The sequence below is a fragment of the Haliaeetus albicilla genome, chromosome 23, assembly GCF_947461875.1.
Source record: "Haliaeetus albicilla chromosome 23, bHalAlb1.1, whole genome shotgun sequence".
Taxonomy (NCBI): Eukaryota; Metazoa; Chordata; class Aves; order Accipitriformes; family Accipitridae; genus Haliaeetus; species Haliaeetus albicilla.
In genome coordinates, this window is record NC_091505.1 from 1,533,616 (window position 1) to 1,559,386 (window position 25,771).

The following is a 25,771-nucleotide window of genomic DNA, read 5'->3' on the forward strand; positions in this document are numbered from 1 at the left end:
CACTGCTGCCCCTTTACACCAGAGACAGCCTGTCCCCAGGTCTCGCATACCACAGCAAGAATGCTCCGGCTGGTCTGTCAGAGCTCTGTAGGGCTCTGAGTATACCTGGCCTTCACAGTAGCCTCTGAAAAGGGCTGGGGGCTTGAAACGAGGCTAACATTTCCCATCAAAGCAAAGATCAATTTAAAGATAATGAACCTCTCAAACCTCTCCGGTCACACCTATCTGTTGCCATCACAGTAGAATAATTAAATCTAAAGTCTAACGAAAGCAGAGAGCTGGCTCAGGGGACTGGAAATAATGAGATATTGAGTATTTCATGTCTAGGTGATGGGGTCAGTTCACGCAGTCAAGTTTGCTAGTAAAAGAAAATCATTACTATCTGATGGCTGCTTGATGGCTGCTCTGACTCCTCCTGTGAGTTGTCTTTGCAGAAGTGCCACCAGACTCATTCCTGTGGCATATGAGCACCTTGTGAAGACAGGACTGATTGGGCTGCGGAGTGTGATCAGGAGAGAGGCTCAGTGGCAGGTTTACACCGTACAACTCACATTAGAGTTGGCCTGTAGTTAAATGCAGTTTGTCATCCCCCAGGGCTGTCAGCTGGGTACTCTATGACACACTGGCCCTGTCCCCATGCCTGCCCATTTGTGTCACCAAGTTAGCTGAGGTCATATTTCACTTTGACTCTTTCCCTTTTTGCAAGAAAGAGGCAATCAGGATTTTCCGGGAAGTCTCTTTTGAAAAACCTCCATCTCTAGTTGTGTTCACATAGCTGCTACCTTGCAGATAAATGCAGTTATCTGCAAAGATGGCAAGACAGTGTGCCCTAAAATCCAAGACAGTCAACACACTACTCCAGGATTAGGTAAATACCTGTTGTCATCTGGTGTAAACCTGCATGAACCAGACACAGTTGGACTCCTCCTCTGCTGGCCTTCCTCTTCTTCTATCTCAATTCTTTCAAAAGGCAAAAAGAGAGACAAATATCACATTGTTTCCTATTCTCCACTGCTAGCTAATCCAAGCAGTTTATTCTTGTTTTCCCTTAAGCTATGTTTCCCCTCTGTTTCCCCTAGAGGCAGATTCTTCCTGCTCCTCATGCTCCCTGTGCTCTGCTACTGGTGAGCATCTCAACTGGCTGAATGAAGTGAGATCTTCAGCCCAAATCAGTGGCATTTTGCTGTCACAGTCACTTTACCAATAGCATTAGCTGAATGCTTAAATTCCAGAGAGCGCCCTAGATATCATTTCCCTATCACACCGACTGCTTTAGAAGTTAAATGCCTGAAGCCTGAAAAGTATTCACCCTGCTGGTTGGAGCCAGCCTTCCCTGGAAGACAAAAGGCAGGGAATGAGTCTCTCCTTGTTTCAGGTTGCCCATAACCCAAAGTATCATCAGTGCTGTATTCTCGGTGCTTATAACACCGTGGGCTCTCAAAAGCCAGCGTGATTCAACCCAGAGCATCTGTTTTAAGGGAAGTGTCCCTCCTCTGCTTTGAAACACCTGGGGAGTAGCCCTAGTACAGTACACAGTTGCACAACTTCAGCAGTACTTCCAGAGGATCAGTGACCTACCTCTTGGCAAACAAGGGTGGAAATTCTTGTGTTGGACTGCTGTAAAGGAAGCATAAAGGCAACAGTTAGAAGTTTGGAGGTGAAGACACACCTTGGGCAGGGGCAGCACCCACAGAGTCTCTGACCCACAATTGACCCATATGGTGCAAGGCATCAAGGGGGCATGTAACACCATTTGGGCAGAGCTGATAGTGACCAGGTGTCTTAAACCTGTGCAAATTACAGAGCAGAGGAAATAAAAATAGGAAGAGCAGCTAGTTATAACACGTGAAGTAATGAAGCTTCCCCAAAGGGCCTTTTTAATTTTACACTTTCCTGATGGCTGTTTTTCTTCCTGCATACAAACCTGCCTCCCTCCATACCACACGATACTCTGTGCACCAGAGGAACCAGCAGCCAGTGCAAACACCCTTAACATTCTTACAAATCTTATCCAAGCACTTCTCTGATTTTGGGGACAGCTGAGTGCTGCTGGTGCATCCCCTCCCTGCTTCCTCCCACACTAGCAACATCCACGTGCCTCATTGTGTCACCCTGAGTTATGTCAAGAGGAAAAGGATTTACAGTGAAGGCGAGCTGCAAAAAAGTCACTAACATGTCTCCTGGAAGATCAGAGACCTTGGAAATATGCTTTTTTTTCCCCTCCCAGGAAAGAGATGGACAACAAAGCCTTGAACACCAGTAGCTCCCACACATCATTCACATTCCTGTTACACATCCACGCATTACTGTTAGGTTCTTTTTCCCCACAGAACTATTTTGAAGCTGAAACTAAGACCAGGATCTTGTAAATCTAGCTATTGTTCAAACACGATATAAAGGCAAACTCTGTGGCAAAAAGCTGATCCATATTGGATGCAGTTTATATTTGTTCTGGTTTTCCCCTTGCATGCAACAAAACTGGAGAGAGCAGTATTAAGAACTGAATCTGAAAATTGAAGTCTTGATTGTGGGCCTCAGGGAACTGGGGACTATCATGGTTTTTCTCTTCCTGAAATTTCATCCCTCTCAGTAAGGAAGACTTCCCAAGACTCTTGGAGGATTTCCTCAGTTCTGCAGAAACCTGCAGATATCCTTGGCACTTCTAGAGAGATGGCAGCTATGCCTTCTCTACTCATTGGAAAGGTACCATCACCTTCAGAGAGTCTTGGGTCAGGCCACCATCCCTGTGAGACCACCTTCAACAGCCTCTTCCCTGTCTCCTGCCCCACACTTGCAGGCTGAAGACTCACCCGTTGCTTTTCTTGGCCGCTGAGAGGACATAAGCACGTTCCCTGCTGGCAGTGCGTCTGAGGACGCTGTTGGCTGCCTCTGTCCTGAAAGGGAGGGAAGGGGTCACATTCTGCTCATGCTGTTAGTGGCTGCTGGCTGTAGCCTTGAGGAGGCAAAAGGTGAACAAGCTGGTAGAGGCTTGTGCTAACCCTGACAGCTCCCGTGCTCTGGGGAGCAGAAATCCAGCCAGAACTAAGAGAAGTAACAATGGCTTATCTTTTTCTTTAGTATCATTCATGCTGGGACACAGCACTTTCACATGGATGTAAAGCGTCAGGAAAAAACCAAAACAAAACAAAACAAAAAAAACCCAACCAAACTTCTTCTTCCAGGAGGGCAGAGGGAGTTCCCCTTTTCAAGACCTGGACACAGCACTTTCACATAGATGTAAAGTGTCAGGAAAAAAAAACAAAACAAAACAAAACAAAAAAAACCCAACCAAACTTCTTCTTCCAGGAGGGCAGAGGGAGTTCCCCTTTTCAAGACCTGGACACAGCACTTTCACATGGATGTAAAGTGTCAGGAAAAAAAAAAACAACCCAACAACAAAAATACCAACCAAACTTCCTCTTCCAGGAGGGCAGAGGGAGTTCCCCTTTTCAAGACCTGGACTGTTGCAATATTGCATACTGCAGGACAAAAAAAATGGGATGCAGGCTTTGTGGCTGACATGCTACATGGACTGCACGTGTCTATACAGACATCAATACCACCAGATGTACCAAGGGAGAAGTGCAAATCTCTGGAAGGATTTTTATTGGTTCCTCCCCAGTGGGCAAATTACCAAGTTTTCATTTGTAAAAGTCTTGTATCTGAGGAAAAGTACCTTCAGAAACTCAACTGAAAGCAACAAGGACGCTGGCTGCATCAGATGCAGATCTACCACGCAGACAAAACACATTCTAGTCCTGGTATGACAATGAGAGACCAGTCTGGATCTGGACTTAAATGCAAGCCCCCAAGTGGTCCAGACTCAAAGGCGCACATGTAGGCTGTGGGAGGTGGGCTTCTCCCTTTACTGCCAGCCTATTTGTACGTCTCTATCATTTCACACAGACGCTACACAGCTGATGGATTCCACAACCCATTTCCAGCTGCCAAATTAATTGGGGTATGCTGTCAGGTTGAATCATGTCAGGCTTTTAATTATATTTTGTTGGGAGTGCAGTCGCCTGTGGGCATAGATACGCTCTGTGTAGAAATATCTGCTTATTATTATTTTATTGCAATCAGCCCTTATGGCTCAGCTGTAATCATCATCGAACTGACCCTCTTGGTAATGAACAGTTAAACTGAAGTAAGTCCACTTGTCACTGCCCCTGCAACAAAAAGGTGGTTACCTGGAGGGCATACCTCTTTTTATGTTCATCTGGAGTAAAAGGCACATCCTCCTCATCCAAGTCCACTGATTTTTGTTTGACATTATACGGAGCTCTGAAATAGAAAGGGAAGGGGAGAGCCAGGGTAAGGGAACTGCCTCTGTAGACTGTTGCAGAGGTGGCACAAGCAAAACCCAAGGTAAATCCAAGGGCAGGGCATGTGGAAATGGGTTCAGACCCCAGAAGTGTCGCACACAAGTGTGGAAGACATTTGTATTTTTCATGTGCATTGGGGTGCGCATGTCCCCATAGGATTTTGTTTTCTTAGTATAGGGGTTTAAGCCTAGAGGCTGGTTCATAATAAATGCTCAGCTGCATTTCAGATTAGAGCCACAGTCTTTGACATGAATAGCTGTGTCAGAAATGTCAGCAGTGCTGTTCTGCCACAAGGCCCCTCCTTTCTCCTGGTTTCAGAAAGACTAGCAATGCTGCAAACCAAGTCCCCAGGCTGCATCCTCCAGTTTCTGCCTTAATTACTACCAAGTGATAAAATTCACTCCATACAAAGGCCATTACCAGTTCAAGGAAGGCTTTATGGCGCACACAGACCTGGAGGTAGCACCAGGAACTGCTTCAGTTTCTAATGAAAGCTCTGCAGTGCTCAGCTGATGAAGCCATGCCTGGCCAGGCATCCATGTGCAGGTGGCTTCATCACTGAGGCTCAGGTGCTGCTGAGCCTGTGCACAGACAGAAAGTGCTGCTCCCCTTTGCACACTCACAGTTTCTTGTAATCCTCAGTGGTCATCCTGTAGCCAGAGGAAGAACGGCACAGGCTGCGTCCCTTTGCGGCAGTGCTGCAGACGACACAAATCACATCTGTTAACATAACCCTCCTGAGCTCTCAACCTTTGCCACCCTCTTCCCCAGGTGAGCTCATGCTCCCCATGATGTGGGAAAACAGGCTGATCCCAAAGATCCACTCTCTGAATTCAGGGAATGCTATTTAATTGAAGGGCAGCATTTGCCCTCTTTTCACAGCCTTGGACTAGGATTTGAGGTCTACTTTGCTTCCCCAGGGCCACTGAGAGTTGTCAGAGCTGGTATGGGCATACCCTTCTGTGGGATGGTGCCACCCCATCCCAGGATCAGCCAGTGAGAAGGAATAATACACCTCGTGGCATCATCCTTCTCCCAAGTTGAATCAAAATAGGCAAAAATTGGGTTTCAAAAGGTTTCACTTGAGGTGCAACAAAGCATCTGCTTAGATCAGAGCCATGCTTAGATCTTACTTACTAGAATTAAATGCAAGCGCCTCTCACAAGACAGGTTTCAAAAAAAAAAAAACTAAAACAAACCACAGCTTTGCAAGGATTCCTTGTGATTTGTCCCCCCACTCAAAACTCTTTGACAAATTAAACGCAAACCCATGAGTACTTTCACAGCCAACAGCCATCCTATGCTCTGGTGAGGAAAATATGGAGTTTGATGCCTTGTCTTTTCCCCATGTCTGCTGAGTGGAGCTGTTAAATGAACAGCCACATCTTCCAGCATTTAGTAAGGATTTAGTAGAGCTCAGTGGAAGCCCACAAGCACTGGCCAAAGTAAGAGGATGACTAGAAATATGTACAATATTTGAAAGCTCATTTTCATGAAGAAGACGACACACATGTACCTTTTTTGTGCTTCATTAGAAGATGAAGAATCTGGCACGGAAGACGTCTTATCGATGGTTCTTGTGAACACCCCTCTGGGGAGAAAAGAGACATGTTAAATCTTTTGCAGGACAGAGTTTGGAACTAAAATTAAAAGACTTGCAGCCACTCTTTGGCCTAACAGTGTCTGTGTGTCCTGTCGGGAGGAAGGTGCTGGTTCAGGACACCAAGAATTAGAAGGTGCTTCCTTGGCAGAGTCATCCTGAGAAAAGTCCTATCTTCCTACTCCCTGGCCTTAGACAACACAGTAAAATCAGCTCGCACACAGGATTGGGTATGGTACCACAGGGCTTGCCAACCTGTTCAGGATTATGGTGGCATCAGAGTCTCAGCCCATGTGTCAGAGGAAGCTGAAGCACACAAGCCCCATCACTGGTGCTGTGCTGATCACAAGGATGGTGGAACATTTTCATAGCACGATAACCCTTCCATGTGTGATCATTGTATCATACAGAGGAGATCTGATTTTCTGTTACCACCACCATTAAGCTACCTGTTAAACAAAATACTGAGGACTATGTTTTCACCAAGCTACTCCCTGAGCATTGTAATGTTCCTAACTAATAGGAGGACCCAAGAGATAGTAATGTTTTTCATGTTTGTTGCTCCTGATCTAGTTCTCCTTCCCCTACAGCCCAGATATATGCTGCTCTATACCAACCTGATGAGGTAACCGGACTGAGGCTTGGAGGGAGAAGACCTGTGCAAAGAACAGACATTAGTGAATTAAGAAACATGGGGAAAAACAACAGCAGCAGCATGTGGCTGTCAAGCCAAAAATCTAGCTAAATGGGCCTTGAGTGATACCTGAGCTGCTGCACCAAAATTAACCTTGGAAGGATTCTTTAAAAATGAATAATCATCAGAACAAGCTCTATAAAAGATTTTTATAAGAAAAGTGAATTTTAGAGCTAGCCAATTAAAATTAGCCATGCTGACAGTGTTTTCTGGCTCAGAATTAAGTCCCCAAATTGATGGCACAGGGAGGGGGGGACATTAGATATAGTATAGATCCTGGCTGTTTTAACACAGGAAAATATCATCTTCACACTTAACTTCTTTGAGAGTCCATTCTCAGGAAGGGCATGTGGCATAGCTCCCCCGAAGGGAAAGGAAAGGGATACCATCAGGTGGGGATCTGGCCCTTGCACCAGGGCAGGAGGAAGTATCCCTGGAACCTGCTTCAAGCGGTCTTGAAGATTTCTTCCTGAGAGCAAGGTGGGGACCAGGATGGGCCTCAAGGACCTAGTTCCCATCAAATGAGCTCAGACAGGCTCCCTTCACCCCTGCCCAGATACCACCCTCTCTTTTCCTGTTGGTCCAGGTGCCCTTAGGATCACAAGTTAATTCAGTAAGAAAGCTCAGCAGGTCTCTGGTCTAACCTCCTCCTCCAAGCAGGGTCAGCAATCAGGACAGAGCTTAGCAGGAAGGCAGGTTTACACTGCCCATAACCATGTGCTTGAGGTGGCTGCCAAGCTCAAATTTATCCAGTTGCCTTCACAGACACAGAAATGCAAACACTGCAGGCTTAGCCTAGCTCTGGAGTTCTCCAGATGGGATGAGCTGGAGGACAATGAGTGCTGAGGACAGCCCCAAGTTCTTGTTTCTGCAGTGTCCTCAGAGCAGGCACTGGCAGGGTGTAGCCCATCTCAGCCCCACTGCCTAGCTGTTCTCTGAGCACTGAGCTTTGAATGAGAGCTGCAAGAAAGCTGAGAAGTTGTCCAGCTCAGCATATGAATGCCTGTCCTCACCTTGAAGTATAAACAGATCCTGAGTGTCCTGGACTCCCTGTCACTCACCTTCTGTCAACTTCAGGCCCTCACACATTTGTGTGAAGATGCCCCTTCAGACGCCACATTTCCAATGTCACAAACATCCCTGGTTTTACTTATCCTGTGCCTTATAAAGCACTATGCTGCGGAGGGAGGCAGAAAGAGGTAGGGCGCAGCAGGAAAACCATTCTGTCTAATTGCAACAAGAAGTGACAAGAGCTGGCACAGAAAAACGGAGAAGCAGGAGGAAACTGCTCATGGGAGAGGGCAATGCTCTCCCAGCAATGGCACTGCAGCTAGCAAAGAGCTCTCACATATGACTAAGCCCTTTCCAACAGTTTCATATTTTAGGACAGTAGTCCTACAAGATCCTGGGTCCCTGAAGAGCCCTCATGCTTTGGCCCTGAAGCAAATTCAGCTCCCACACAGGGCTTCGCTGTCTCTGAGGAGCCCCCAGGCTTAGAGCATACAGTTGTTGCACCAGCACAGGAGCTGATGTGCACCAGTAATCTTGTGGAATCATAGGCTTGAAGGTATCCATTCATCTGCATTAAAGACATCAATCATCCATTCGTCCATCTGGACTTTACAGGAGATAAGCCATGCTCTCTACAAGGTGACAGTTTATAAGACATTATACTGAATGATGCAGGCTCTCCTCAAGGACTGTATTTTTCAACACAATCACAGCAATGAGCAGGCATGAGGGTGTGAAGAAAGAGCACACATTTGCCAGTGAAAGCATGCACTGACCCCATGAGATAACACAGAAGGGAAGCAACAGGATCAGTCCCCAAAATTACCTGTCACTCTGGGGAGCAATAGGTGTTGAGGCTGGGGATCCCTCACTGGCCCGTCCAGACCTGAGTAAAGAGAAAACACAATGACATAATTAACTTCTGATCTTGCTGAGCTGCCTGGCTGAACATGGCAATGATGTTTTTGGAGAGAGTTGTTAAGAGAAGGGCTTGGGTTTGTTTCTAATTAAAAAGAAGCTGGTGCAGATTGCAGTGTTCCCTGGTACAAGGGTGGCTGTGTGACACAGTCCTAGAGCTGCAGGGGGAGATGCAGACCTGGCTGTTTTATCACTTAAACTCCCTCCCATCAAGTTCTGCCCCTTTGTTTTTCACTCTGGAGATGGTGAAACACAATCTGGCTTCAAAAAACTTCGGAGTTCTCCTAAGATTTCAAATCCACCTGGGCTGCTGGATTCCTAGCTCCCAGGAAAGGCCATTCCTCAGCGCTTCTTCCCAGCCTGTATTTATCAAAAATAAAGAGGAGTACTGCTTCCCTTTGGCAGTGTCGTTTCCTGGCATCATGGGGACCCTAAAACATGCTAGCAACACAGGCTAAAGAACAGAGTACTCATGGGAGGTTGAAAGAAAGGGAAGGGAGAAGAGAAGCGTTCCTCAGTGGCCACACTTACAGCGGGCTGCTCTTCTTTTCATCCTCAGAGTCCGAGTTATGGTGGTGGATCCAGCTCTTATCTCCTTTCAGGGTGGTGCGAACCTTCATCTGCTTAATGATCCTCCTGCGGTCTTCATCCGTGGGTGGAATGACACGTCCTAGAAGAGGCAGAGGGAAAAGAAGGAGAGAGAAGAAGGGTTGCTGAGAAAGGGCAAGAATTCACAGTGTCAGCAGGTGAGCCAGGGTAAATCTCAGAGAGCAGGGAGCACAGGTTTCCTTTCAGTCAGAGGTTCAAACACTGAATAAATCTTTTGCCACTTCTGATGAAAGATGGAAACAAGCTGTCATCCAAACTTCAGGATCAATTTACCCTGATGCATCATCTCCTCTATAGAGATTCATAGAGTTTTTTCTCTCCTTTCAGAGGACTGTTTAACATTAATGAGTCATTTTCTCTCAGGAAGACCAAAGACATTCAGTAGGTGGTCTAATCATATATTTACAAAGCAGTGAGTTTCCTCTGGCATTTCCCATCACATCAGCTCTACCATAAGGCTTTTTTGGTTTGTGGGAGAGGATGATACATCTGGAGCATGAAGCTGAGCCAAGAGTTTGGTGTTAGAGGTAAGCCATAAAATGCAAACACCCAGCTGTCAGCTTTCTCTGGTGGCCTGTCAGAGTTGGAGGAGACACGTCCTTTGGTTCTCATTTCCACATTTCCATTACAAAGTTCAGTTTAAAAAAACATATTCTCAAACCATATCTCCCTAATGGTGTGGTTCTGGCCCAGATCTGGAAATGTCCTGTCCTGTGTGGTCTCTCTTTTGCTGTCCAGCAGCAACTCTGCCACCATCCTCATTCTGCTCCTTGTCTCTGTTCAGGCATTGAACCACAACTACATTCTCTGGTTGAGAAAGTCAGCAATGGCAATTCAAACATAAAATTAAAATGTAGGAAATTGCAGAATGTCATGGATTAGGAGTTGCTAAGTCCTCCCAGTGGGAAAAAGATTGGGTGAAAAAAGCACAGGTTAATGGGGAGGAGTGTTAAAGCCAAAAATATTGGGAGTAGGAAGGGAAGGAGATGGGAGGCTGGGGAAGGGGGAACAGTATCTCACAAGGGAAAGAAATGTGCAGGTGACTGATGTGAAGGGCTTCAGTCATCCTTGAGTGCCAAAGTCCTGCTGGATCAAATTGATTGCATTTGGATATTATATATATATATTAAAAAAAAAAAAAAAAAAGACATTTTAACTGAGAAATTCCCCATCCAGCATTTTCTTCTGATGGAAATAGCTGTTTTCCCATGGGGGAATTGTAAGATGAAGACCAGATAGGGAAATCTCCTTTTCTATGTATTTCTGACTATCTTCCATCTTTTGCCATTTTGGAAATGACTGGTAAAGGCTGAAAACATCAAGCCAGCTCTCCTTGTCACACTTGGGCCAATACAGCTCAGGGGTTCAGAGACACCAACAAGTTATTGCAGCTTTACAACTTCTTATCATCCAAGCCAAGAAAACTGCCTGCCTGCACACTCTCAGCCTGTGGCAAACATGAAATAATTCAATTTAGCTACCAGGAAAGGAGGGTCAGCTAAGTCTCTATATCTTGTGCTCATGATGGGCTAGAAGGCTGCCCAGGAACAGTTATCACTGAGCAGCTGACATGCAGTAAATTGATTAATCTCTGATGCATGGTCATGTGCTTCAAGTATATGTTATGTAGTAGGGGTAGGATTTTTACATTTTTTTTGAACAACTGGTCACATTGGATCATCTCTAAGAAAAACACAGCTATAGCAATGAAGAGAATGTCCTTCCTCACATGGAATTAGCAGTAGCAGTTAAAAGGCATAGTTATGCAGGGCCACATATATGTCGGGGTGCAGTTTAGGGACCAGCAGTAACACTCTTCGTGGGGAGCACCTGGAAAGGGAAGGGCTGCTTTTCTTAGCACTGAAACTGAAAATTAAATCTATTGCCTAATGGAAATGCATAAGGCATTTCCACTCTTCTCCATATTACTGTTTCTTTCAGGTTACCTAAGGATTTGGAAGCATCGTCCCATCTATTCACATGTAAAGGTCCTGTGAACATCTGTTGCTTAAAAATTACATCTCGGACTCTGCCATAGAATTCTACAGCTTAGGCATGTTCCTGGGACAACTCCAAGCAACTTCTAGCCCCAGTATGATTTTTTCACACTCCTTGGACAATATGACATTATTAGGAGTTTATTAATAATAAAGGCAGTCTTCTCATTACTGTATGGATATTGCACATTGCACAAGGGTGGTCTCCAGCCCACAGACTTTTGGTTTGTATCTCTAGAAGAGGCAAGGGGATGTGGGTAGACAAAGATACAGGGAAGCCATCCTGGTCAGCTGCTGCACTGGCTGCTAATTGCTGCTGTATTTTCAGTAGACATTTCAAAGACAGAGAATTTTAAGGAGGGTCTTGAAAAGACATTAATATCGTAGTTTATTAGTCTTCTGCTCATCTCAAAACCTCAGCCAGGCTATAAGCTCTCCAGCTCCCTATACCTTCACGGATACTGAAATTATAGCCAAATGCACGTAATTTTGGAGCTGCAGGTTGGAGCAGGTCCCAGATGAGGAAGAGGTGTCTTCTACCCTTGGACCCACTGCACTGGGGGAGTTGAGCAGAGACGTTAGAGCAGATACAACTGAGCAAAGAAGGCAAAGGAAAGCCATAAGAGTGGACAGAACCCCAACAGCTTGAGATGGGGAAAGGAATTACCTTTACTGACACCCAGGGACATCATGATTCTCAGAAGCTTCCTTCCCCTTCAGTTACTGTTTGAAGACAACAAACTCCTGGAAGAAATTAAAAAGGGGAAAAGCAGAATAGTAGTTCTGATATAAAAAAACTTTGAAGTTATGTGGAAGGGAGAGCACCACAATAGTGTCACAGCCACAGAGCCTGGAGGATGAGGAGACTGTGGCATATATACCAGCGTTGTGATTTCTCCCCATGCCATGTACCTTCAGCATCAAGGACAATAAAAATCAAATGGGTGTGCTCTCCACACCAGTCGCTCTTCAGATTGGCCATGACATATGCATCCTTCCAGGTCTGGGAGGAAAGTGCTGGAGGAGACCTTGGCAAAAGTGCCCAGAGCCACTGAGGTGAGACAGACCTTCTGCAGTCTATAGAACTCAGAGCAGCTCAGGCTGCTTGGGTGAACCTTGGTATTTTTGTCAAGTGGGAGTATAACATAAGGGCTCTTGACAGACTTCAGTTGGCAGAGGTATCTGTTATTCCCCCAAGATGCAGCAGAGAACATCTTACTGCCTGTCTCAGAAGCAAGAGTTAGTTCTTGCTTCTGATGGCAGCTGGGCCCCTCCTTCAAATGACCACAGTAAAGCAGCAAGAAGAAAATGCTGGATGTACAACCTTGGAGATGCTCTGAGATTAGGAGTTTGCAGAGCACTGATTGTTTAGTGCTGTAGTTGAATCAAAAACAACCACAAACTAAAAGTCAGGGGAAAAAAAATGGTTGTTTCAGATTCTGTCAAGACAATTACTCTTTTTTTTTTAATTTGTGAACAAACGAAAGCAAGCAAAACCCCTCAAAACGGACCCACTGTTTTGAGATTAGTATAACCCAAGTTAATTCAGCACCTGATTACATGTTTATAACAAATGTTTCTTTTCTTTTTTCACTCCCTAAAGTTTTTCATGTAAGCTGTGGGATGAGCACTTGTTTCAGAGGAGAAAATCAAGGGCAACTTCCAGCTTTTACAGCCCTCCATTCTTTCCTTGCCAAAACTATCTGCTGAACCTGGATTCTTAAGTGACTATGCCATGCATTAATAAAAATGCCCAACCCTATTCGGGAGTCTGTGAATCTAAAATTAGGTTTTTATTATCTGCTGGTGGGCTTGTCCCTGCAATATTGCTGCAAAGCCACACGCCCATAAGGAATGCCGAGCGCTGATCTCATAGCATTGCTTCTTGGCAAAGTCTACTCCTTTGGCTTGTCTCAGCTGAAGATCTACCTACTGCACATCCACTCCTCATCCTGTTTGCACTGAGATCGTGAACAAGCTCTCTGCTATTACCCTAAGGCTCCCTCTCCCTTTTGCAAACACTCCCAAACATTAATTCAGCTTTCACCATGAGCAGACAGCCCACCTCTTTTCTTATCCTTCCTAGATCCCCCTTCCCACGCAAATTCAATTGACCCTGCTATTTAGAAAGAAATTAAAACTGTAGCATTGTCCTAGATATCCACAAAGAGACTCTAAATACTTGGGTATCTTTATACTAAAGGTGGGAGACATGGCTGCAGTCTGCAGGAACACAACTGACAGACCTGCAATCCTGCAACTTTGGGTTAAAAAGAAATTACAGCATCTTGGACCTGCACATAGAGAAGCCATGTGGCGTCATTACCTACATACAGTATCTGAGCAAGGCAGATTCAGACCACAGCTACCTTGCTGACTACAATTCAGAGGTGCATTTAGTACTCTCTTCTACTTATTAAACTCTTTCCTATTCCAGAACAAAATAAAGGTGAAGCAAATGGAGGATGAGAAATGGTGGAAACTATGCCAAGAGTTTGATGTGGCCCTGATCCAGGGCAAATCAGGGGCAGAAGTAGGTATAGGCTACATGTGGTCATATAATGGAGGTATTTGGAAGCTGGAGAGCTGTTACCTATCTAGCAGTGTAACTGAGAGGTGATTAGCCCCCCAGCACAGACCTGTTAGAGAAATAAGGAGAGTTTTAGGAGCATGTAGAAAAGATTCTCAGGAAGGTCTGGAGTGAGGGCTGGAGCTCACAGAGGTGCAGGACTGAACTCCGCTCCCAGTCACGCAGCACAGCTCTGCCTGGCACGTACCGCAGGCATCACGTGCCAGCTCTGGGAGAAATGACATCTCCTATTGCTTAAACAGAAACTTTGCTTCTTACTCACACAATTCCCCTAACAAATACACCCAAAAAGAAGGGAAGCCACAAAGGGTGGCACTCGGCATGCATATAAAAATGTGCCAGAAACTATACATTGGCCAAGCCTTTTCCTCTGGCGCTGCCTTCCCTCTTCCCAGCTCACATCATCCTGGGAGGGACCGCAGAAAACACTGTTGTATTCCACTGATATTTCTAGCTTGACAAAAAGGCGTTGGAACATGCCAGTGGTGCTCGCTGGGCTTGGCTTTGGGGGACTGGCAGATGTTTTCTGCCAGCCTGCTTTTTCCAGCTATAAATCATGCAATGGCAGCAGCAGTCCGTCTGGTCCAGGTCAGGCCCGCTGCAGCGCTGGATGGTATATACCTGCACAGTGGGACCAACTCGGATGTCTACTACTCAACTGGCAGAAACCACTGGGGGTTAGAGCTGGCGGTCCTCCTGCCCCACACCATAACAAAGGAGTCCAGAATGAAGCTTTCAGCACATCTGTGACAAGTGTAGAGGGGTGCAAAGATCATTCTGTGAGAGCTGGAGAGGAGTCAGTTCTTTGCTTCCTTGTAACATCATTTTCTCTTTTTCATTAATGGAGGCTATCAAGTGGCTATATTTACCTTTCAGCTGAGGATCACGGCAATACAGCCGAAACAAGATCATCAGAAGCTGAGTGGGTTCAGCAAGAAAAGAGCAATTCAAGTACCCTGTTTCTTGCCCATATTTTTTAAACACCTGCTGTAGGCTCCTGTTGGACATAGGATGCTGGGCTTGGTAAAGTTTTGGGCTGATCTTATGTGTGCTTAGTGCCTGCTCAGTGACTAGAACACTAAAAGACAAATCCACCCAGGTTATACCATGAATTTTGCAGTTAGAGTAACTCAGCAATTCTCAGATGAGAAAAAAAAGCTTATTTTCTTGTTTTAATGCTAGCTGGCAGTGCTACCTGGCAGATAAACTGACATCTACAGATACCAAGATAGTAGCTGTGATGAAGAAACAAGACGAAGAGAGATACATGGGACCCACTAACCCAAACCAAAGAAAGACAGATTAGCAAATTACTATCAGGAAAAATGCTCACATCTACCTCATAACTGTATTTGTCCATGTTTTGATATTCCAGCAGTTGGTGGTTAGAATAAGAAACAGTAGACATAGCTTCCTGGGCTGCAACAGGCTGCAGTGGGACCACATCCCAGTCCATCTGCTCAAACTATACTGCTGTGCAGAAAGAAGCACAGGGTTTACGGGGCCAGAGAGGATTAGCAAGGAGGTGTCTGGCTCTAGAGCACTGATAAAACACTCCTGGGAAAGAAAGTGCTTCTCACTGCTCCAGGGATGGCTTAGAAATTGAAACAGCTTCCCCTCTTCAGCAAAATTTGAGTTTAGGCTTCAACACCTGCTATAGGACCTCAAAACACCTTTCAAAGCATTTTTGCCTTTATATTCAAATTTTTGTGCTTCTGCAGTGCAGTAAATCTCAAAGACCTCAGTTCTAGATCTGGAGGGGTGGCTTCAGCTGTTAACACTTGCCTACCATTATTCCCATGAAAGGCTGTGACAAGCCAACATGGAGCACTTCTGAAATCTTCCTTACCAAAATGTTGCTAGGGAATGTGTTTCTTCAAAAATATGCTTTTATGCTACTGGAACCTCCATGTGTAATGTTAAGTTACAAGGTCAAAAAGTGTTTTGGTTGGTATAGCTTTTTTGGGAATTATTAGCTACAGCCATAGGATACAACAATTTCCTTTATTGGTACAGAAACAGATGCACTTGCCTAGTGCTGGAACAGACTGCAGCAGATCCCAATAGCTCTACTTCCCACCTGGAGAACAAGAACATTATCTGCCACTTGAATGAAGCTTGGAGATCTGAACTCAGCAGTTGAGAGGAAAACAGTGATATTCAAAAAACTTCCCGTGATCTGCAATTCCTCAGCTCTGAGCACCTCCAGACTTTGGATAAGACAAATGTTTTTTCTCCTAGTGGGTTAAGTCCCAGGCTTCACTGGAGTGGGCAAGATTTATGATCCAAAAGTAGTGTTCCGCCTTGTGAGAGTCATTTAGAAGCTGGGAGCCTGGCCTGTGAGTTTGGGAGCAAAGAAAAACCTCTCTTCTGACAGCAATGAGGGATATCTGTGAATCTCTGGAGCTGGCTGTGAGCATGGTCTCCAGCTATACAACACTGCAGCTATCTTTTCAGGACAGATTCTCAAAAAAGCCCCAGAAGAAACCCCTTTCTAAACGCAAGATGCCAGAGACATGCCGTTCCCTGGCTTCCTCTTGCCAACACAACTCAAACATTAGCCCAGCACCTGGCACTTGTGGCAAAATGGGAGATAAAAGGGAAGAACGCAGTTCAGATGACTCGCCATAGCCCAAAAATTATGCTTCAGAACAGGAAACATGGCAATGGATCCCTCTGTATTTTCGGCACTCCAAGTCCCCACGTCTACAGCATCCTATTGCTGACAGAGAGCACTCTGCATGCACAGGAACTTCCAGACCTGTAGCACCACGGAAATGCATGTAGCACTGGAAAGGAGCATGACAGCAAACAACTCACTTTCTCTTTTACTTGTATGCAAAGGTGGCTGTCCCCTGAAAACATCTGGGATCCTATCTCCCTTCACCAACAAGCAGGTCTCAGATTTTGAGACACTAGATGAAAGACAAGCAGGTACAACTGAAGATTTTTTAACCCTTCCCACACACAGCCCCCAACCATTTCTGTCCTTTGTTGTCCCACAGTCCTCTCTCCATCTCTCCACCACTGCAGAATCCCATTTTTTCTTTTTTTAAACCCTATCCACACTGGCTTCCCCATCTCTGTAATCACCTGTTACCATACACACAGCAGCAAACTCTCATCACCATGCTTACAAAATGTAGAGATCTCCACCTCTCATGTAGACTAAAACCTCTTCTGCCTCAAACTAGATCCATCCCTTCCCTCTTGCCTTATAGTTAGAAAATAAACTCTGCCAGGCTGGACACACCTTTTTGTCCTCTGTTTACTCATTGCCTAACAGAAAATGCTTCTGCTGTGTGACTAGGAACATCTTTATTATAAAAGGACATACAGTAAGTCACCAAGTCACTCTTTTAGATACCAGAGCTGTTCAGGTATATATATTTTCTCCCAAACATTCACTACAAATATAAAATCTGAGGCAAAAAAAAAATTGATTTAAATAAAAATACCTATTCCCTCCCTATTTATACAGAAGGTTTTGCTTCAGAAGTCCAGTGGGAGCCCTTTGGAGCCAACTGCCTCCTATTAAGTGTCTGCACACCACCAGTGCAATAGGCCCTTGATCCTAATTGTCACCCTTGGGTGTCATCGTTATGTAAATGAGCAATAATCCTTCTTCACTTCCTGATCCAAACCGTTATTGCAGGCTCTGTTGCACCATTAAGCATTGCCCAGTTTACTCCGAAATGGCTGCACTTTGAAGGATGATTCCCTTAACACACTTTCCCTGGACAACCTTACAGAGCTGCCTCAGCCTTAATGTTTGCACAGTGCCCTGGGATCCTGAAATAAATACGAGATTGTCTTGCAAAACTCCAGCTCTGAGAGGTGATCCCCCTCTGAAAACAGTCAGAGAAAGTAAGGATTTGCATCTGGTTACAGACAGATGGCCATTTATTTCCTTTGCTGCTGAGTAGCTTTGGGATGCACCTGTACCACAGGACATCCCAGGTACCTGTTCAGGTTCGTGCTCCTGCCATGCCCTGACTCCTTACTGAAACAAAGCCAGTACAGGCACTATATTTCTTCCCAGTTATATACCGATTTCCATGTAGACAGAGCCCTGGCACTTGGGCTTACAGGAATCTGTGGTGTATGACAGTAGGTCTTTTACCTGGACAGTGAGGGAGACGGGACCAACATGAACTTATGGGCATGACCAGCTAGAGAGACACCAAACAAGCAATAAAAAACAAAACAAAACAAAACAAACCAGACTGACCATGGTGCCTAAACCTGCCTGTTGAAGTGACTCCTTCCTCAGCAGGGACAGCTGGGCATTGCTACAGGCAATACTTAAGACACAGGTATGTCCATCCATGACCTACCTGTCAAATACAAAGTCTAGGAAAAATTTCTAGGTAGCATGAGGGACAGAATTCAGTTTCTCCTGCACCTTCTTACAGACTTCTCCTGAGCTAAAATCATTCAGATTTCATCTATTTTGAAAGGTCCGTGACTCACAGAGCCACGTGTGCTGTCCATGCAGAGCACAACTGGGTGCAAATTCAAATACCACCTACCTTCGTACCAGTTCACAGTAATGTCTGTGGGTTACAAACACTGGAGCACATGCAGTGCACAGACACTTAGACAAAGAAAATGTATGCTGAATCCTTCCTGTGGCTTAATCTGTAGTTAGGCATAAATACATTATACTTTTCCTATTCTACATACTTCCTTTTCCTTTGGACTCAGTAGAGTCACTGCATGTTGGTATTTCTGCACACGCAGCTCTGAACAGATGTTTCAAATGGTACACCACACTGGGACTTGTGTTCTTCCAGCAAGCATTAAGAATATTTGGAGACTGTTTTGGTTTTGTTGTTTTTTCTCTCCAAAAATAAGTATTTTTGGAGAAAAAAAACCAGACTGGTAAAAATGTGCCAATTTCACCACACTTTTTACCTTAAAACAAAATGAAGATGTAAGTGCTTCACTTGCAGAAGCACAGGGCTCAGTGAGAAACACCTTAGCTGGGAACAGTAAGGGAAACCTGGGTAACCTCTAAGAGCTGTCACAGTAAGCTCCAATCCCAGTGATGCTGGACTCAGGGGTTATTAACACCTGTGACCATGAGAAACAAACCCCAGACCTGGTGAGCAAACGCACCTAACTGCAAAAGACCCCTCATGGGCTGAATCAAACCAGCTACTGAATTTCTGAAGAAATAGCTTCACAAAAGCCCATCTGCGTAACAAGGTTTAATGGGAGGTAACAGAATCAAAGTGATTCTGTTTCCCAGGATAAATGCCTACAGGAGTTTTCATCTTCTGATCCTTAAAACCCCCAGGGTCCTGTGGACAGCTTAGAAGAACAAGCCCTTACGAAAATAAGTCTGGAAAGGCTACAGCCAGGATGTTTAGTCCTCCAGCAGTGAAGGTGTATCCATAGGAAATGCAGTCTGCAGACTGGAAAAAGCTGGGTGGGGGAAACCCCACAGGTTCACTCTCTAAGGAAGAGCCCTGAGCCATTCAATGAATGACTGGGAGCCTGTTACAGAGAGGCAGCACCACTGCTGTAAGAGGGGTTAACTCCTGACGGCCTTAGCTTGAGGAAAGGAAAACCAAGTCCCCAGGTGCCATCTGAGTCTATTTATTAAAGAGGATAAAAGAAGAGGCCCAACACGCTACTCAGTGCTGCACGCAGCCCAAAGAAAACACCTACCTCTTTGTTGAGAGGCGCTGACGTGGCCAGCGTCAGCAAGCGGAGATGGTGGCATCGCCCATCTTGGCTCCCAGAGCAGGTTTGTGTCCTGCACAAAGGAGTACTTTAAGGGTCTTGAATCATGCCCCACTGCTGGCAGGTAGCGCATTCGTCTCCCCTCTCCATAATCTGCTTTTTCAGTATTGCAGTGCAATGCTAAGAGGAGTGAGAAATCAGTGAGTTATGGGCCTACTCATTCCTCAAGCATCATTAGGAATGGGTAAAAGATGGAGGATTTTTTATTCGCTGTTTCCAGCATAGAAGAAGGTTGTCTGGTTTGACAAGAGAACATAGCTTTCAGCAAACAGAAAAATTCAGACTAGATCATGACAAATTGGCCAAAGGATTTAGTTACATGTTATGCTGCTATATATGTTTTAAACAAAATTAAATGAAATCTGAGGATAAAAACCCACATAGTTTCAAAACATAAAATGAAAATGTTTCATTACAAAAGGCTTAAGTCAGCCTTTTGTTTCGGGTTTTAACTTCATTTTTCCTGGGAACAAAAACTTAGTGAAATTTGTACGTATTTTTGAAAGGGTTCAGTGTTGCTAATTCTGAGGAAAAAAAAAAAATGTGCAGGTCTAACCACAGAGCTGTATCAGGTTCATCACTGCCAGTCCAAGTTCACAGGGCAAAGCAGCTGCCAGCTACAGCCTCCCCAAAGTGCTCTGAATGTCTCCTTTACCATGATTCTAGCCAAAAAACCAACCTGAAAGCCCCTGAGAAAACCCTTCCCTTCTTAAAATTCATCAAATGCTCTACCAACAGCCCAAGCTTTGAATTCAGAGTATATCTTCATGTGATCCTAAGGACATACCTGCTTCAATGCAGCTGGCCTCCACTCTACTCCTCTGATGCATGTGTCTCCCTGCCACCCTCCGCTCTTAAGCAAGAGGTGAAGCTTTATCCTTGCTACAGGAGTGTTGTTCTCCTCCCAGCTGCTGGCTGGGAGAAGCACATCATGGGAGTGTTTTGCAGGAATACCCAGTGGTGGCCTGCTTGTGCCCTAATTAGTGCCTGTGGTGAAATCCTACCCTGGGACAGTCTGTTGAAAGTTGGATCTTCTGTACCTGCTTCACAGCCAACACTGGCTGCCAGGTGAGCAGAGGGGCAAGCATGGACCATTCAACCCTTTATCTCAGCATACCACTCCAAAATGGGATCCTGCTACAACAGGATAAATAGACAACTCTGCTCTTCCAAACCTTCCACCTTGCCCTCTTGGATGTTTCCAGCATGGATCATAACAGCAGAGAAACAGGGTCAACTGAAACTGCCACCAATGCCTTGGTCCTACATGGGGGAGAAGCAACGGACAGAGCAATTTTTAAATTCATCTCCTCTCCCCAGGTTCTCATGAGTCCTTTATGAGTCAGGATCTGACTAGCTTCCAGGCAATTAACCCAAATTGCCTCTCCCTTCCCTGCGATAGCAGGTCTCAGGTATGTAGCACAGGTGGAGCTACATGCTGGGTATGCTGGAGAAGGTGAGGTTGATCACCTGAGTGATATTACTGGGAGAACCTCTGTTGATAAGCCAGGTTTCCTTCTCCATCAGCTGTGCAGGGCTGATTTCAGGGAGTAGCAGGGATGAATTTGGCCTGGTTATGACAGTTTACAATCTTAATTCTGCAGAGCACTTCACAAGCCAGAGGGATCTCTGGGCCTGTCCTCCTCACCCCTTCTTGCTTCTCTCTCCAGCCCTTCCCTATAAGCAGCACCAAGATAGAGGAAACTGGGTGCCCATCCCTGAGCAATACAAATACATGACAGCTAGATACTCCTTCTGATATTTGAAATCATCTGTGATTTACAGTCCAGCTCAGACTCATGTTTCTAGCACAATATGGCCAAAACACTCTCCCTGCAAGTCCCTCAACCTATATGCTGGCTGATTGCAAGTAGTGCTCAGCTTTCAAATGCTAACCTCTGGAATATAATACTGGGATGTCCCAGGCAAAGAAGACCCGTAAAAATGGGTGTTAGGATGGCTAAATTCCTGTTGACAAAGCATCCAACATGAGCACCCCAGCACAAGAAATAAATGTTCTGCCTGCGCAGGACCAAAATACTATTAGACCGTGTCCTGAGACTGCATGCTTCAAACGGAGCTGCTAGCTAAATCCATGCTAACTACTTACACAAAAGCCCTGATTTTCAAGGCACTGAGCACCACCAAGTCCCTTTGACAGGCATGGCCCTCAAAATCACGTGCAGGTTATGCCCACCTCTGGGAACCCCTGGGTTGCACAAGCAGCAGAGCTAGACAGGCAGACAGCCCTCACTTTGGAGTCAATCTGCTGACTGCAGGCAGGAAGGGTACGGTGCCTGCCAATGCTGCCTCCCACTGAAGACACTAACTATGAAGATCCTCATCACGTGAATGAAAGCAATTACAAGCACTTTAACAAGGAAAGGGGAGCTGAAACCTTGTTTAGGTTTTAATCTTCAGGGCGCGTCCGTCTGCGGGCAGCCAGCCAGCTCAGCTCTCCTTCTGCGCGCTCCTGGGTGCTGCAGTGGTCCCTGCCCTGTCTCAGGTATTTCAATGCACTTTGAGTTTTTAAAGCAGCTTCAAGGTATGCCGCTGCTGCTAATGGGATAGAGAGTCTCTGTCTCTCAGCAGCGCTTCAGAAAGCAGCTCCTGGTGAAAACCCTCACCCTGCCAGGCAAGCAGGCAGCTGTGCTACTTGAAACTAGCTAAAGAGCTCAGTTTGGTTGCTCAGGACCAGGTGATATACACATGCGACCACAACAGTGGGCATCGTCATCAGTGGTACCAGCAGAGGAGCTGAGAGATGGCTCAGGCACCACAAACTCTGCTCTTAGCCGGGAATGATTCCTACAGATCACAGCCCATGGGCTGAACATGGGAGTAACTACAGCTGTGCTCTTGTCTGTCCCTATGGCCACCTTTTCTCCCCAAGGCCACAGAGGCTGCAGCTGGCCCTGGGCAGCTGGCAGAGGGAGAAGGTGATTGCCCACTCATACAGTCCTCTGCGAAGGAACCGATACCGAATACAGCCAGACTAGCACTCTTTGCTAATAAATTCTTCAAGTGCCTGAAATCAGCAGCCCATCACTTAATTGGGAATGATTCTGCTTTCCATGTAAGCCACTTAAAAAGATGTAATTATATCCCAGGAGATGAAACACTTACTATTCTTTAAAAGCTGACTGCAGCTCCTATTACTTGCAAACACACAGAAGAAAAACCTGCCAGCAATCCTCCTTTTTGATGGCTCAACTGCAACTTTAAAATGTTAATAACAATTTTTTAGCCTGCTGTTGTCAGGATTTTGTAGGGCACTTGCGGTAATAGCCCCCTTACACCTAATAGCCACCTTGCCCTCCGTTCATCTTGGTGATGAGCTGGATCCGACGTTGGACCTAGTTCTGAGGACTAAATGAATGCCCTGGGAAAGGAAGCAGAGCTGCTTTGATCCTGTAAATATGGCTTTCCTGGAGAGCGCCACAGGGTGCCTTTAGACTCCTGAACTGTCCTCACAGCCCAGGCCAGCCACCGAGTTCATGTTACAGCGCTCCTGTTCCCAGTGCCTCACTCCCCGGTCTCAGGACGGGATCTCCCTTTGATGTCTGGGGCACCAGGCTCACTTTACTGTGCTGGTTCCTGCAAGAGCTGCACAGTGAGATGCTCTGTGCCAGGAAATGCTGTATCAGTCAGATGCTTTCTGGACAGGTACCCCACAGCTGACCCATGCACTGCTGCCTTCCCTAGTCCACACAACAGGGAGTTAAACTCTTGGTGCCTCAATAGAAAGGTCATTAACAGATTACAAACTGTGTCCTAAACCAGTGTTACTTTCCTTCAGTCCAAAGCCCGCATGGCATCGCTTATGCGACCGACTGCAAAGCAATCCTGTTCCACCGACAGTGATCCAGGACCTGCAGCCAGCAGCTCAGGGCTCTGCTGCCTGCTAGCAGAGACTACCCATGCTGTCACACTGCTTTCCAAGGAGCTCTCACGTGCTCCTCCTGTTCCTGGGTAGAAGCACAAAACTAATTTCACCAGCTAGGAACTTGTGTACTAATGGAGGACTTGGCCAGCGACCTGAATGCTGGCCCTCTGCCACAAACAGGACTGAGGTCAGTCATGCGGAAGAATACCCTGGTTTAATGATAATTGATGCCTATTCTGACCTTCATTGGTCCTCAAATTAAAATGTATTTAAAGCTTGCAAAAGGTTTGAACCTTCTTCATCTGAACCTCCCAAGCTCTGCTGCGAATTTTGTCATCTAGACCTAAATCAGGGTCCGAGTCACTCCTCTCCAGCCCATAAAGTGAAAGGTGGGACCTTGGTTTAACACTCAGCAGATCAAGCCCAACTTTTACAAACCCACGGGAAGGAAAGCCAGGGAGAGAAAGCTTCCCCACGTAGGTTACATGCAGCCATGAGACACCCTGCCCCAGAAAGGCAGTATTCAGGTTGCAGGATTGCTAATCCAGATCTGTGCACTGTCAGACTGCCCTCCAGTGATCTGGATTAGGCGTGGGCACATACTTGCATGTCTCTGGCATTAGCCAGAGCACACAATGCAAACTTTGTGCCAATGTTATGCTTTTATGTCAGCTGTTACCTGATCTGCTGTGAAGTAAGAGCAGTGCAGATAGACTGTACCTGATCTAGCATAAACCCTGCCAGAGCAAAGTTAACCCTTTAAATTCATTTCAGCAAGTTTGAACCGGTAAAGGAAGTTTATGCCAGATTAGCACTTTGTGCCCAGTGGCTGTGTCATTTTTGAGCCAGCATTCTTAAAACTAGATTTATTTCACCTTTGACCTCTGATTTGAATAACATCCCATCCCTGGGAAGGATGGACACTTCCATCCCACTGTCTGCGCTTGGGGAAATGAGCGGCAACAGCAATTAAACTTCAGGCTTCACACTGTGAACTCACAACCTGCAATTTAGGATCTCATCCCACCTCATGCAGGCAGGTGGGTGTGTGTGTGCAGGTGGCTGAATGTGTTTGAAGTGGGAGGTTGTCAGGCAGTCTCTGAAAGTCCAGACCCACAGCCTGAGGCACACTCCAGGACTTGGACTGAGTCTCAATGCAAATCACACATAGTGTCTGGCTCAGTGTTAGGAGCAACTGGATGGGTGTGGGCTTTCAAATGGAGATAAACTCATGCATAACCACGGAAAGGTTTATAATGCTAAATCCCAGCTGAATGGTCATCCATACAAACCATACAGGCAGGGTGATGAGTCCTCAGATTTTAGAGGATGCTTAGCTTCTCTGAAGGACCAGCTTTTTACTCTTGCTTTCCCCCTTTTCCATGCAGTGACTATTTAACACTGATACTGTTACATACACACTTGGTGATATTTAAGAAGCACCAGGAGATTTTTCTAAAGTCAAGCTTGCAAATGATCAGGAATGCAACAGTTGAAGCAGTCCAGGCAACTTTAAATCAACCCTTCTACACTCATGCAATACAATAGTTCATCGCTACCTTGTCCAGCACATGCAGAGACACTCTAAGGAGAAGCCAGCCTACAAGAGGAGGCTCTTTTCTGCAGGAACCACTGCTAGAGGTGTTTGAGGAATCAGGTGTCAGCTGGAGAGGAGGATGGGTGGTTACTCCACTGCAAGTGACTTCTTATGCCTCTGCCACAGTTCTTCCATGATGCTAGTCAAATAATTTTAACTGCATTATGATTATGCCTACCTTTTTCAGGGTGTCCAACATGACCCTGAATATGAATCACAGAAGCACCCAGCCCTTGCAGCTGCAACAGAGCCTGGCTGGCTGTGCAGGATCTCTGTGAAGAGCCTCAGCCTGGCACCAAGGTTCCTCAGGATCTTGGTCACTGCTACCTGGGGACAGTGAACACCTGTTCTTCCCAAGCATGGGGAAAAGAGAGACGAAAACCTGCAATTGCCTGCACAGAACTCGTTAATACAAGCAATGCAGACACATTTCAGCCATGTCTGAGACAACAGCTGTAAAGCTACAAATGCACCGTTATAATTTCTTTTAATTCACTTGCAACCACTTACCCCGCCAAAAAAAAAAAAAAAAAAAAAGAAATTCAATCCGACCAGAAGAAGTTGGCAAAGACATGAGCTATTAAAGTCAGGAAAGTGTGGCATAAACTTAATTAGAGCAGCATGCAAACCTGCCTATCCCAAGAGATCATATTGGGGCCCTGTTGTGCTAGGAGCTGTACAAACCTACACAGCATGACCACCCTCAAACACAAAAATTCACTGCTGTTACTGCCAAAAATTACTAGATCATTTTTCACTATTCTGGGTATACAGTTTCATTACTCTAATTACA

General features: G+C 45.7%; 1 protein-coding gene across 9 annotated transcripts in view; it reads right to left on the reverse strand.

Moving 5' to 3' along the window:
• ZNF185 (zinc finger protein 185 with LIM domain) overlaps nucleotides 1-25,771 on the reverse strand; it is a 51,536-nt gene that overhangs the window by 24,287 nt on the left and 1,478 nt on the right. For all 9 annotated transcript variants that reach the window (XM_069810837.1, XM_069810834.1, XM_069810831.1 and 6 more), the window contains exons 2-11: nucleotides 11,822-11,898; nucleotides 9,080-9,218; nucleotides 8,457-8,516; nucleotides 6,543-6,581; nucleotides 5,842-5,916; nucleotides 4,949-5,023; nucleotides 4,204-4,284; nucleotides 2,811-2,894; nucleotides 1,579-1,617; nucleotides 877-960 (exon numbers count right to left, since the gene is read on the reverse strand). In XM_069810837.1, coding sequence (XP_069666938.1) covers nucleotides 877-960; nucleotides 1,579-1,617; nucleotides 2,811-2,894; nucleotides 4,204-4,284; nucleotides 4,949-5,023; nucleotides 5,842-5,916; nucleotides 6,543-6,581; nucleotides 8,457-8,516; nucleotides 9,080-9,218; nucleotides 11,822-11,846 — 701 coding nt within the window. In that variant the 5' untranslated portion in view covers nucleotides 11,847-11,898. The remainder of the gene's footprint in view (nucleotides 1-876; nucleotides 961-1,578; nucleotides 1,618-2,810; nucleotides 2,895-4,203; nucleotides 4,285-4,948; nucleotides 5,024-5,841; nucleotides 5,917-6,542; nucleotides 6,582-8,456; nucleotides 8,517-9,079; nucleotides 9,219-11,821; nucleotides 11,899-25,771) is intronic.